This window comes from Aristolochia californica, unplaced genomic scaffold (assembly GCF_029961685.1).
Source record: "Aristolochia californica isolate CCGP_79_NKW_82.1479 unplaced genomic scaffold, dmAriCali1.0.hap1 SCAF_1, whole genome shotgun sequence".
In the NCBI taxonomy this organism is placed as follows: domain Eukaryota; kingdom Viridiplantae; phylum Streptophyta; class Magnoliopsida; order Piperales; family Aristolochiaceae; genus Aristolochia; species Aristolochia californica.
Window position 1 is genome coordinate 47,527,222 of NW_027181770.1, and position 14,431 is coordinate 47,541,652.

Here is a 14,431-nt window from a genome sequence, read left to right on the forward strand (position 1 = left end):
ATTTAAGAGAAATTTAGCCAAATGGATTCTCAATCCTTCATCTATCTGAAGTTGGTTCAATTTCTCTTTTGTTTTGCATCGATTGGAATAGTGGCCTAATTTACCTCATTTATAGCAAACAATTTTCTTTTTGTCTGGAGCATTTTTTCTAGGAGGAGGTCTCTGTCGATGAGGAGGTCTCCTAGCTTCATGATGAGTCTTTTGATGAGACTGTCGTTTGGGATATCGCCTACTCTTATGGGAGTAGGGTTCTGGTCTCTTAGAATGAGAGGCCTTCCCTTTTCCCTTCCTTTGATGGGAAGGTGGTGGTCCTGTGTCACAAGCAAATTGTTCACAGAATTCACCAAGCTCACGCTTACCAGTAAGATTTTGTTTCTTAAGCTGAGCCTGAAGTTTTAAATCATTACATAAGGTCAGTCCTTCTTGGATAATAGTGTTGGTAAGGAGACCATATGTATATTGATGGTAGTTGATACTTCCTACCTCATTACCTAATCTTTTTCTAACCTTGTTGGCAAAAAGAGTTGGTAATCCATCAATGTATTTAGCTTTCCAATATTCATTATTGGCATCAGGTCTTTGCATAACTTTTGTGAGGAAAACATCCTTATACCATTTAAAATGGCTAAGAGTTCGACAACGCAAGTTTTGGAAAACCTCTCTTCCCTTATCTGTTTAGGAAGTCAAATTTCCAATAAAATGATGAACAATACATGAAATTAAGGTATAAACTGCATCATCATCGCCAAGGTAGGCTTGACCAGCTTCAGTTTTTATAACCTTTTTGGAATTATAAATTTTATGATGTTGTTCATTGGTAAGGATATTATCCCACCAACCTTTTAGGATTCCAGAGAACCCAACAGTTAACATTTCTGCTATTCCTTGATCGGAATTCTTATGTTGTCTACAGATGGTAGCATACATTAGCATCCATTGACAATGTTCCATTATATGAGATTCAGATAAGCCATCTATATTCCATTCATAGATGGTTTTCCCATCATAGGCTTTTTGGTCTAGATATATATTTTCTTCATACAATAGGTCCTGAGGTGTAGGCCTATGATAATAAATTTTGTGATCTAATCCCCATTTCCGAGTGGATTTTTTGGAATAATCTAACTTTTGAATACTCGGTTGGTCTTGAATCATTTCTTGAAGAATTTCTTCAGTCTGTCGAATATTAGTTAAACCAAAATCGGTATGATTGTGGGTTTGACCAACATCACAATCAGAGTATGCTGAAGAAGTTAAATCTTCAGTATTATTTTGCGATAAAGACTCTTCTTCATCTTGCGATTCTGCAACTTCCAAAATATGGAGACTTTTGCGAACAATATTAGCTTGGGCTTCATGGGCCTGTTGGGCTTGTTTAATTTGATCATCTGAGAGATTTAATTTGCCCAATCTAGATAATAATTCCTCAACTACTTCGGAATGATTATCTAATTTAAAGTTCCTAATTGGAACAGGTGGTTTGATGAGTGGTTTATCATTCATCAACAAAGGTAATTTTCGAGAAGATAAGTCAAAGGGATTTTGACAATATTTCTCGGGTGTATCTTTATCCAATAAATCTTCAATTCGAGTAAGCTGTTGGCCAATAGTTTGAAGATTTAAATTGGTAAAGTTGTTTTGTCTCCTGATCTGACCCATGGGATTTATGGATATGTCAGGATTGACAAAAGCAACGACTTCGACAAAATCAGGAGATTTTCCTGAGGGACTTGGAAATTCAAGTTGGATCGGATCAGTAGGAGGATGAACTGATCGGATATTGATGCCAAACATAAGGTGCCATTCTTTCTATATTTCATTTTAATTTCTATATTTCATCTTTATTTCTATATTTCATTTTACTTTCTATATTTCTCTTCTTCTTTATTTTCTTATCTTTCTTTTTTCTATCTTTTTTATTTGTTTATATATTTTTTCAACTTTCTTTCATTCTTTATTCTTTCTTTCTTCATTTCTTCAACTTTCTTTCATTCTTTATTCGTTCTTTCTTTCTTCCTCATTTCTTCTTTCTTTCTTTTTTTCTTTCTTCATTTCTCCAACGTTCTTTCATTCTTTCTAATTTCTTTCTAATTTCTTTCTTTTTTCTTCATTCTTTCTTTATTCCTTTCTAATTCTTTCTTTCTTTCTTTCATCTTTCTATATTTATTTCTAGTTTCTATCTTGATTCTTTCTTTCGTTCATCTTTCTATCTACATTTCTAGTTTCTATCTTGATACTTTCTTTCCTTCATCTTTCTATCTTTATTTCTAGTTTCTATCTTGATTCTTTCCTTCTACTTCTTTTCTTCTTTCTTACTTCTTTCAATGTGCCTTATTTCTTTATTTATTCATTCTTGTTTCTTTCTTTCTTCTTGCTTTCTTTCTTTCTTTCTTCCTTCTTCTTTATTCTTTCTTTATTTCCTCATTCTCTCTTTCGTTCTTTTATTTTTTATTTTTTTTATGTTTCTTTTATTATTTTGACCCTGTTTCTTTCTTCATTTCTTCAACTTTCTTTCATTCTTTCTTTCATTCTTTATTTTTTTTTCTTTCTTTCTTTATTCCTCTCTTCTTCTTTCTTTCTTGTTTATTTTTCATCTTTCTTCCTATCTAATTTCTTGCTTTTTGTTTCTTTTTTTCTTCCTTTCTTATTCTGTCTTTCTTTCTTTATTTATTTCTTCAATCTTTCTTGCTTATTTCTACTTTCTTTATTCCTCTATTCTTGTTTCTTTCTTTTTTTCTTTTTTTCTTATTATTTCTATCTTTCTTTCTTTATTTCTTTCTTTGTTTTCTTTCTTTCTTTCTTTCTTTCTTTCTTTCTTTCTTCCTTCTTTCTTTCATTTTGTCATCATTCTTTATTTCTTTAATCTTTCTTGCTTCTTTCCTTCTTGATTATTGCTTCTTTCTTTATTCCTCTATTCTTGTTTCTTTCTTATTTTTTTGTTTCTTACTTATTATTTCTATTCTTTCTTTCTTTCTTTCTTCCTTCTTTCTATGATTTTGTCTTCATTCTTTCTTTCTTCCTTTCTTCTTGTTTATATCTTGTTTATTTTTTTCTTTCTTTCTTTGTTCTATCTTTCTTTCTTTCTATCTTTTGTGTTTTTTTCTCTCTTAATTTTCTTTCTTTCTTTCTTCTTTCTATAATCCGTATTGCTTTCTTTCTTTCTTTCTTCTTTCTATAAAAGTCATTTATTTAATTCTCTCTTTAATCTTTCTTGTTTTTTTCTTTCTTGCTTCTATCTTTCTTGATTATTTTTAAAAAAATTTCATCCTTTTCATTTTTCTTTCAGTCTTCTTTCTTTCTTTCTTTGTTCCCTTTTTCTTTCTTTCTTCTTTCTTTCTTACTCTTTCTTTCTTATTCTTTCTTTCTAACTCTTTTTTTTCTTTCTTTATTTCTGTCTTCTTTCTTTCTTTGTTCCATTTTTCTTTCTTTCATCTTTCTTTCTTTCTTTCTTCCTTTTTCTTTCTTCACTTCTTCAACTTCCTTTCATTGGAAAAAGGAACAAAAGAAAGATAAACAATGCAAGAAAGAATGAAAGAGAGAACGGAGAAATAAAGAAAGAAGAAAGAAACAAGAAAGAATCAAGAAATAAAGAAACAACAAGGAATAAATAAAGGTGTTACTATATAATGCAGGAAAATAAAAAAGAAAATAGAATAGCCAAATAGGAAAATAAAATATATTTCATAAAAGGAAAACTTGTTAAAACAAAAAAAAAAGAAAGAAAGAAGAAGAACAAAAGAAATAAAGAAATATGAAAAGAAACGAAGAAAAAAGAAATAAATAAATAAAAGAAACATGAAAGAGAGAGACATGAAAGAAAGGAACAAGAAAGAAAGAAACAAGAAAGAAAGAATAAAAAAAGCAACACAAAATAAAATTAGAAAGAAAGACAAAACATAGAAATAAAGAAAGAATGTATTTATTTATTTATTTCTTGTTCTTTCTTCTTTTTTTATTTCCTCGTTCTATTTTTTTTTCTTTTAAGTTTCTTTCTTTCATAGTTTATATTTCTTTCGTTCTTTTTCCCTGTTTCTTTCTTCACTTCTTCAACTTCCTTTCATTCTTTCTTTTTTCTTCGTTCTTTCTTCTTTTTTATTTCTTTCTTCATTCCTTCTTCTTTCTTTCTAATTAAAATAAAATTATCTTTGTTCCAATTACACCCAAACTCTAACACTTAAAAATAAGTCCTAGCATAATTAAATAACTCAATATAGATAAAAGACAAACATAACTCAAACTATAACACTTCTAGGATGTGACCATAAGATAAAGATACCTTTGTAAGTTCTTGATCTTCCAACTTATGTCATAAGGATTCCAGCTGGTAATCATGGTGAGTCCTACTTCTTATATCTTTGGGCCCATCTTGTGGGCCTTCCTTGGTCGTGTGACCCATCTTATAATACTTTTAGATATGTGTCTTGTGGGTTTGGGTCTATCTTCCAACACTCCCCTCAAACTGGGGGTAAGATAACAACATGAACTCCCAGCTTGCTTCAAATGATGTATATAATCTTTTTGTATAAAATGGCACATCTTCCAATATGCCTTCATCGTCCAACTCTCCCCCTCACACTGTTGAGTCATTCCATGAGGCCTTACTGGCATAATATAACTGAGAGTAAAAATCACTCCTAGCCTGTAAAACATTGCTCCATACTCCAGTCCTAATGCTGGATGTAGGGCACACTCAATCTTTTGTAGGTAGTGTGTCTATCGGCATTGCTCTGAAGTGTCCACCGTCGTGTCCCTCCATAGGACAATGACTCTCAAGTGGTATGAGTATTAAAATGGGTTTATTTATAATGGTGTTCCAATCCAGACACCGACTCTCATGGTATCCCAACCGTGATATGTTTTAGAGTTAATTTATCACGGTGTCCCAATCCGGGCACTGACTCTCGTGGTGTCCCAACCGTGATATTTTTTAGAGTCAAATAGATTATAGTATGAGAAAAGGTACTGAGGCCACCTCTTCTTCAATAATAATGTCTCATCCAAAGAGACAAAATAGCAGCAACTGTGTTAAGCACCTAGCCAATACTACCCAAAAGACCGGCCTGTTAGGAGCGGAAGACATAGGTACTTAACCCAGGACCATAACATCACACCCCTCCTTCACGGGCCGACATCCACGACGGCCCACTTGTTATGGCCCACTCTAGCGACGGCCCACTCCGCCAAGGTCGCCCCCTCCGCAAGTGCGATGGCCTACTCCGTCAAGGTCGCCCCCTCCGCATAGGTCGCCCCCTTCGCAATCGCCCCCTCCGGGATTCGAACACGCGACGAGGGAGCTAGCTTTGATACCAAATGTTATGCACCTAGCCAATACTACCCAAAAGACCGGCCTGTTAGGAGCGGAAGACATAGGTACTTAACCCAGGACCATAACAAACTGTAATATAACACAACCATCTTCTAACACATATAACACGAACCAAATAATAAACCTTGTAGAAGGACCCATGAAATAATCATAATCTGATATAAATATTTTTTTCTTAGATGCATAAGTTTCATCTTTTGTGCTTCCCATTTCTTGAATATTTTGGTCACATAAAGTTATACACAACATATGGAATAAAATAACCCTTTCTTATACTTCTTCTACTTCTCCCCCTCAAGCTGGGAGATAATGGCAATGATCCCAGCTTGAACCATATATCATAGATGTAGCAATAAGCCAAAATAACATAAATGTAGTAATAAGCCCTTAAACCAGAGAGAAGTGAGATATTTTCCTAATATAACAACTCAAACAGTGATGCAAAACAAATGGCATAAATTCGGATTTTTCAATACAACAAAATACTAGCATGACCTTTGATTCTTCCAATGTGAATATATCTTTAAATATTGATCAAATTTACATGAAAGTTTCTCCTTTTGAAACTAGATTGAAATACCTTTCATCCAAGTTTAACTTTTCTTCATAAAATATAATTATCATAAGATAAATAATCTGATAGATTTCGGTCTCTGTCATCTGGTTGAACTAATCATTTTTTCTCCTTTTTTTCCTGCATGACCATTGACTCTTCCAAGATCAATATCTCCTTATAAAAAAACTCAGATCGAGATTTGGTTGAATAGGTAAGAAAATAGACTTACATATATTTCTAGAATCTTTTTGTATAAAATGGCACATCTTCCAATATGCTTTCATCTTCCAACACTCCCCCTCACGTTCTTGTGTCCTTCCATGAGGCCCTGCTGGCATAATATAAGTGAGAGTAAAAATCACTCCTAGTCGGTAAATTGGATGTAGGGCACACTCCGTCTTCTGTAGGTAGTGTGTCTATTGGCATTACTCTAAAGTGTCCACCACCGTGTCCCTCCATAGGACAGCGACTCTCAAGTGGTAGGAGTAATGAAAGCCATTATAGAGGGTGTTTCTCCGTCATGGTATCCCAACCGTGATATTTTTTTATAGGGCCTTTCATGGTTTTCCCAACAATGATATTTTTTGACAAGGTATCCTTCGTCATGGTTTCCCAACAGTGATACATATATATTTTTTTTTTATAGGGCCCATCATGGTTTCTCAACCGTGATATTATTTTCTAGGGTATCCTCCATCATGGTTTCTCAACCGTAATATTTTTTGACGGGGTAAAATAAATGATGATATGAGGCCACCTCTTCTTCAATAATAATGTCCCCAAAGAGACATAATAGCGGCAACTGTATATAACACAACCATTTTTCAACACATAACATGAACAAAATAATAAACTTTGTAAAAGAACCCATGAAATAATCCGATATAAAAATTTCTTCTTAGATGCACAAGCTTGATCTTTTGTGATCCCTCTTTCTTGAATATTTAGGTCACATAAAATTATTCATAACATATGAAATAAAATACCTCTTTCTTTTACTTCTTCTACTTCTCCCCCGCAAGCTGGGAGGTAATGGCAGTGATCCCAGCTTAAACCAAATATCATAGAGGTAGAAATAGGCCCAAATAACAGAGATGTATATATAATCCCTCAAAACAGGGAGAAGTGAGATATCTTCCTGATATATCAACTCAAAAAGTGACACAAAACAATCAGCTTAAATTCGGATTTTCAATGCAACAGAATAGCTGCATGACCTTTGATTCTTCTAATTCGAATATATCTTTCAGTATAGATCAGATTGACATGAAATTTTTTCCTTGTGAAAGTAGACTTAAATAAATTTCATCCAAGTATAAATTAACTTCATAAAATATAATTATCATAAGATAAAACATCTGATATATTTTGGTCTCTGTCATCTGGCAGAACTAAGTTTTGTCTCCTGTTTTTCCAGAACGACCATTGACTCTTCCAAGACCAATATCTCCTTAAAAAAAAATTATACCGAGAATTGGTTGAATACATAAGAAAACAGACTTACGTATATTTATTTTGATATATAATTCTCCATATAAAGTCTTGATAACATAAAATACCTCGAAAGTTGAGGTTTCCTGCAACCGCTCGAACCTCTTTTTTTATCTGACCTTTTTCAACTTCAAATATCGATTTCTCTTTGAAGATAACTCAGATAAAAAATTGGTTGAATAGGTAAAAGAATAGACTTACAGATATTTCTTTTGATATATATTTCTCCATATAAAGTCTAGTTCTTGATAGCAAAAAATACCTCGAAATCTAAAGATTTCTGCTGCTGCTCGAACCTTTTTGTAATTTGACCTTTTCTCATTCAAATATCAACATCTCTCTGTAGATAACTCCGATTGGAAAAAATTAATTTTATTTGGAAAGTAGACTCAAATATATTTCCGTCAATATATAATTTACAATATGAAAAACTCCGTATAGAGGTAAAAAATGCAAAGAAAACTATGGGTATAAGGACTGAAAAAAATAACTACGAACCTAGACTTAGGGTTTAGGGTTTAGAGAAAAGGATCACATTACCTCCGTGAGTTGACCTAGTCAGCACATAGAATCTGCTCTGATACCATGTTGAATTTATAGAAAATTGAAATACTTCATTGACATCAATAACTTGTTGTAATCAGAGTACATGAACCTCTATTTATAATAGAGGGAGGTAGTAGAGTCCAATTACAATAAAACTACCGTTGTTCCAATTAGACCCAAAATCTAATACTTAAAGATAAGTTGTAACATAATTAAATAACTCAATATAGATAAAAGACAAACATAACTCAAACTAAAACTCTTCTTTGATGTGACCGTAAGATAAGATACTTTTGTGAGTCCTTCTTGATCTTCCAACTGATGTGATAAGGATGTCAGCTCATGGTAATCATTGTGTGCCCTACTTCTTATGGGCTTGGGCCCATCTTGTGGGCCTTCCTTGGTCGTGTGGGCTTGAACTTATCTTCCAAAAAGGTACTGAGGCCACCTCTTCTTCAATAATAATGTCTCATCAAAAGAGACATAATAGAAACAACTGTAATGTAACACGAACCAAAATAATAAACCTTGTAGAAGGACCCATGAAATAATCATAATCCGATATAAATATTTTTTCTTAGATGCATAAGCTTCATATTTTGTACTTCCCCTTTCTTGAATATTTTGGTCCCATAAATTTATCCACAACATATGGAATAAAATACCTCTTTCTTATACTTCTTCTACTTCTCCCCCTCAAGCTGCGAGGTAACGACAATGATCCCAGTTTCAAACCAAATATCATAGATGCAACAATAAACCCAAATAACATAGATGTAGTAATAAGCCTTTAAACTAGGGAGAAGTGAAATATTTTCCTGATATAACAACTCAAATAGTGACGCAAAACAAAGGGCACAAATTCAGATTTTTCAATACAACAGAATACCAGCATGACCTTTGATTCTTCCAATGTGAATATATCTTTAAATATAGATCAAATTGACATGAAAATTTATCCTTCTGAAACTAGACTTAAATACCTTTCATTTGAGTATAACTTCTCTTCATAAAATATAATTATCAAAAGATAAATAATCTGATAGATTTCGGTCTCTGTTATCTAGTCACTATGTATTGTTTCTCCTTTTTTTCCAGCATGACCATTAACTCTTTCAAGATTAATATCTCCGTATAAAAAACTCAGATATAGATTTGGTTGAATAGGTAAGAAAATAGACTTACATATATTTCTTTTGATATGTAATTCTCTATATAAAAGTCTCGTTCTTGATAGCATAAAATACCTCGAAATTTGAAGCATTTTACTGCTGCTTGAACCTTTTTTTGAATTTGACCTTCGCTGCTTCAAATATCGATTTCTCTTTGTAGATAAATCCGATTTAAAATTGGTTGAATATTTAAGAGAATATACTTATAGATAATTCTTTTGATATATATATATATATATATATCCATATAAAGTCTCGTTCTTGAAAGCATAAAATACCTCGGAAGTTGAAGTTTTCTACTACTGTTTGAACCTCTTCGCAATCTGACATTTGCTTATTAAAATATCAATTTCTCTTTTTAGATAACTCTAATTAGAAAAAATCATATTTCCTTGGAAAGTACACTCAAATATGTTTCCGTCAATATATAATTTACAATATGAAAATCTCAGTATAGAGGTGAAAAATACTAAAAAAATTACTACGAACCTAGACTTAGAGTTTAGGGTTTAGAGAAAATGATCTCATTATCTCTGTGGGTTGACCAAGTCAACTCACAGAATCTTCTCTGATACAATGTTGAATTTATGGAAAAAAGAAATATTCATTGATTTCACTAAAATTTTTTTAATCAGAGTACATGAACCTCTATTTATAATAGAGGAAGGTAATAGAGTCCAATTACAATAAAACTACCTTTGTCTCAATTACACCCAAACTCTAACACTTAAAAATAAGTCCTAACATAATTAAATAACTTAATATAGATAAAAGACAAGCATAACTCAAACTAGAACTCTTCTAGGATGTGACTATAAAATAAAAATGTCTTTGTGAGTCATTGATCTTCCAACTTATGTGATAAGGATGCCAACTCGTAGTAATTATGGTGGGTCCTACTTATGTGTTTGGGGCCATCTTGTGGACCTTCTTTAGTCGTGTGGATTTGTGCCTATCGTCCAACAAAGGACGAACTCATGGGTGTGCTAATTGACTTAAGATTTTCAATGTTGAATTTCTTAAGCAAAACCTTAGTGTATTTGGACTAATTTATAAATGTGTCATTTTCGGTTTGCATTATTTGAAGTTCGAAGAAGAATGTGGGTTCACCCATTAAACTCATTTTAAACTCATTCTTCACTATACAAGCAAATTCTAAACAATGAGAGAGGTTTGTATAACCAAATATGATATCACCCACAAAGATTTGAACGATAATCATGTTTTGATCATGGTTCTTTGTAAATAATGTCTTATCTATACTACCTCTCTTATAGCCATTCTTTTCTAAATATTCACTTCATCATGAGCTCTAAAAGCTCGCTTCAAACCACATAATTTTATGCAATGTTCATATACGGTTTGGAATTCTCGATATGTCTTTTGAGTAGTAAGAGATTAACGAATCTAATCTTATACGCAATTGGTATTGTAGCATAATTTGACAAAATACCACATTTGGTAGCACAACTATACTATCAATTTAGAACTTTGATATTTTGAATATAGTTCCAAATTCAATTTAGTTATGCCGAATTTCTATTTTAGCTCTACCATATTAATTTTTTCCGAGCCCGGATTTGGTGCTTTTGAGTCAATCCGTTTTTTTTTTCTTTTTGATAAAGCGCCGCTTTTCCCGAACCCTTTTCTTCGGTGTGATAAGAAGCGAGGACAGGACCGAGGAGCGTGAAGCGCACTGCCGCCCCTTGAAAAATGGCTGAGAACAAAGCAACTGTCGTCAGCTGTCTTGCTTCTGTTAAGGAGAATTCCGGCAAAACTTACAATCAGATAGCCCAAGAAACGGGTCTCACCAACGTTTACGTGTCCCAGCTCCTCAGAAGACAGGCTCAACTCAAGCTGGAGACCGCCCAAGTCTTCCAACAAGCACTGCCTGAGCTTACTGAATATCTTGTAAAAGAGATGATGAGGCCACCCATGAGATCTTATGAGCCTTCTATCATCCAAGATCCCACTGTATACAGGTGCGTCTTTCGTCTTCATTCTTCTCCGTCATCTTCTAATGGTTGCTTTTATGGTGAATTTATCGAATTTATAGTTAAGACTTCCATATTCTCTACGATATTCACAGACTGAATGAAGCTGTGATGCATTTTGGGGAAAGTATCAAAGATATCATCAACGAAGAGTTTGGCGATGGCATGTAAGTTGTCAACAATTTTTTTTCTCTTTTCGTTTATCTTGATTCTTGGATCTATTTCGATCGTTTATACGAATTCTATTCACGGTTCACATGGATAAATATTTGTATCTTCGGCGCTTGGGCTCATCGAGTGTGGTGAGGGCAACAAGAAAATCTGAACTCAATCGAAAATCCGGATTGCGGGATTTAGTTTCTTTTAAGTACGAAGAGATTTTACAAACAAAGCCGGAAGAAGGAATTTATTGAAAATAAATTTACTGAAAACCTGTCTGCACATTGGTTCAGATATTTGGGGCACCCCATGTTCTCAAAACGAAAAGCATGCCTGAATTAAAAATTCTCAGATGAGTTGTAGTGTTACGCCCTATATCATGATGACAATCATCCATCCTAAGGATGATTATCATTAGCTTCTCTGGCATATCTGAAGATGTCAAATTATTTCATTAGACGTCATCTCGTATTTGTGGTTCATTCTATGCTAAATAAGTGGGCTTGACACAAGCATATATATTTTTTCGAGTGAATCAATTTATGTATATTTATGTATATATGTATATATATATTTTTTTAAGTGAAGCTCAACACTCGCATATGAATTACAGTTCTATCTGTTCAAGCTTTACAAATCCACTAATGTGTGTTTATAGAAATTCCAAATTCATTAAAGGAAGCTCATATCCTGATTTTCTGGCTGAAATGACAACAAAAGTTAGGGTCTCATTACTTTATGTTGCTGCCGATATTTTCTAAATCATCAACCATAATGATGTATTCGAATGGTAATCAGAATGCTAAAATAAATTGAACTTGCAACTAGTAGAAGTAATTTATATGGTGGATAATCTTCCCATAATGTCTGAGACTACCTAATTTATTCGTCAAAACCATCCTTGTGGTTTTGAGTTGGTATTCTGAATCAAAAGACAAAGAAAATGCTTCCATTGAGGCCAAAAGTTAAAAAGGTCAATTGCTTTACCCTGTCTGTGGTAGCTAGTATTACATTACAAACTGATACTACTGCTTGTCAGAGTTGTTTGTACTTGTCTATTTTTAGGCTATTTTTAAGAATAGAGTTCCTTTTGTTTGTAACGTTTTTTATTACATACTACTGTGCACCCAATACCTGGCAAGACATGATCCCCAGACCTCATGCAAGCAACCCTCCCATGTGGTTGAAGGCCCAATCCTGGATAGAACTCTATCATAACTCTATTACTTTCAGATAAAAACAGATTTTTAGGTAAAAAATAATGAACTATGCACAACATATGGAATCTTCTATTTGGGTTACTATAAAGTATTCTGTGTATAACACGTTGTCTTTTTATTCCTAAAATGATTTTCTATTAGTTCTTAATGGTATTTGCTGGTGCTATGATGGGAGCAGGCTCGCAGGCTTCAATTCTGAGACACATAAAAGTTTACTGTACAATTCTAAAATGATAAGTGAATAAAGATAGTCTACAAATCTAAGAAATAAGTGAATAAAAAAAGAGTGTATAAATCTTAAAATGATTAAACAAAAAATTCCTTAAAAATAAAGTATAAAAAAACCTTCTGAGTGAAGATAAAGATAGTCTTAAAATATTTCCTTCTATGGGTTGAGAAGAACTTTTACTTGATTGAGGTGGTTTTTCTTCTTCTTCTTCTTTAGATGCTTTTCTCTGACAAACTTATTTTGATCTTCATCAGTATGTCAGCCATAGACTTCTTCTGCTCAGTTGATAAAGTTCAAGGTGTTGATGGGAAGGATCGTGTAGTTGTGACCTTTGATGGGAAGTACCTGCCTCACACTGAACATGTCAGTAATCCTTCTTCAACTCTCTACTTTGATTAAGTGTGTCCAAATCTATTAATTGCATTGCCCCTCTAGTGTTGCATGTTTCAGTTAATTTCTTTGTAGTTGGACAATCATTGGTGTTCATTTTGTTGCTGCTTCGAAAGTACTTCCTATTTATCTTTTGTTGGTCATGCAGAAGACGGAGCATATGATCTCAAGGTTGGGGAAATAAAACCAGATTATGTTATATGAATAGTTGTATATGTGTAACTTTCTGTGCATCAGTTCTATGTGTGAGTTGTACCTAATGTTGCCTCGTTGCTACTTTTGTACTGGATTTTGAGAAAAATTGTTCTTAGTAGAGAAATAAGGGGCTATCTCTGGATGTTGGGTTTTAATGGTTTGAGTCTGTGTATCATCCATGGATAAATCATTCGATCTGTGAGATAATGGAATTGTACTTTAGATCTTAAAGCACCCTGTTTGTCAAAAAAAATTCTTTTTTCTGTGAGGCAATGTTATCAGTGCTGTTCCAAGAATTCCATAAGATGTCACTTCCATTAAAAATCACATGCATAAAAACGATTGATATGCGGGGCTGCTCTTTGTGTCTATGATCTCTAGGACTGAGATACTGTCTGTAGGTCATTAGCTCATCGTACAGACATATATTTGTTCTAAATAATTAAAGAAACATTTTTTAATTTGCAGACATGTATTAGTTAGAAATTAAAATAAAATACCTCTTAAAGGATAAAAATCAGTGCAAACCTGGTACTGATTTTTGATAAAAGAAATAACAGGATTTTGAAAAATAAAGGTGGGTTAATGGATCTGAGAAGCACAATGTTTTATTTAGTATTATCTCTTAGGGACCAGGGATACAGCAAGTGAAATCTTGAGAGATGCTTTACAACTTAGAAGATCTTAAAGAAAAAACTTTCTTTCTATGGCACTTGTGCCAACTAGTATGATAATATCACAATGTTTGACTTGCTTTTTGTTTTCCTAATTGATTTAGGACGAAATTTTAGAGAATAAATCAATAGAGGAAACCTTAAAATAGATCAATCACAAAAAGATATGATCACAATCTTCCAAGGTGCCAGCTTTATGGAGGAAGGAAACTTTCCCTCTATGCAAGTATGCCAGATTTATGATTGAAATCCCAACCAAATCCCACCTTTTCTCCTTGACCTTTTTAAGTAAGGTACTCCAAATGATAAAACCACCAATGGAAGATATTAAGGATAAAAAAAAATCGTGCAAGAACATGCCAACACCTTTTCCAAAAACAACTAAATCAGATGGCATAACTTGAAGATGTCAGTCAAACAAGGAGAAATATAACTCAAGAGGTTACCATTACTTGTCAAGTGCTCAAAGGCCCTAGAGT

The 14,431-nt window shown here is 33.1% G+C and overlaps 1 protein-coding gene across 1 annotated transcript; it reads left to right on the top strand.

Annotated features, from left to right (window-relative positions):
• Window positions 1-10,738: 10,738 nt before the first annotated feature.
• On the top strand, window positions 10,739-13,510 carry LOC137959414 (cyanate hydratase-like). The gene is made up of 4 exons (XM_068806800.1): window positions 10,739-11,073; window positions 11,181-11,252; window positions 12,948-13,056; window positions 13,232-13,510. Exons 1-4 carry the CDS (start codon window positions 10,805-10,807, stop codon window positions 13,265-13,267), a joined length of 486 nt encoding a protein of 161 aa, XP_068662901.1. The 5' UTR covers window positions 10,739-10,804; the 3' UTR covers window positions 13,268-13,510.
• The last annotated feature ends 921 nt before the right edge of the window (window positions 13,511-14,431 follow it).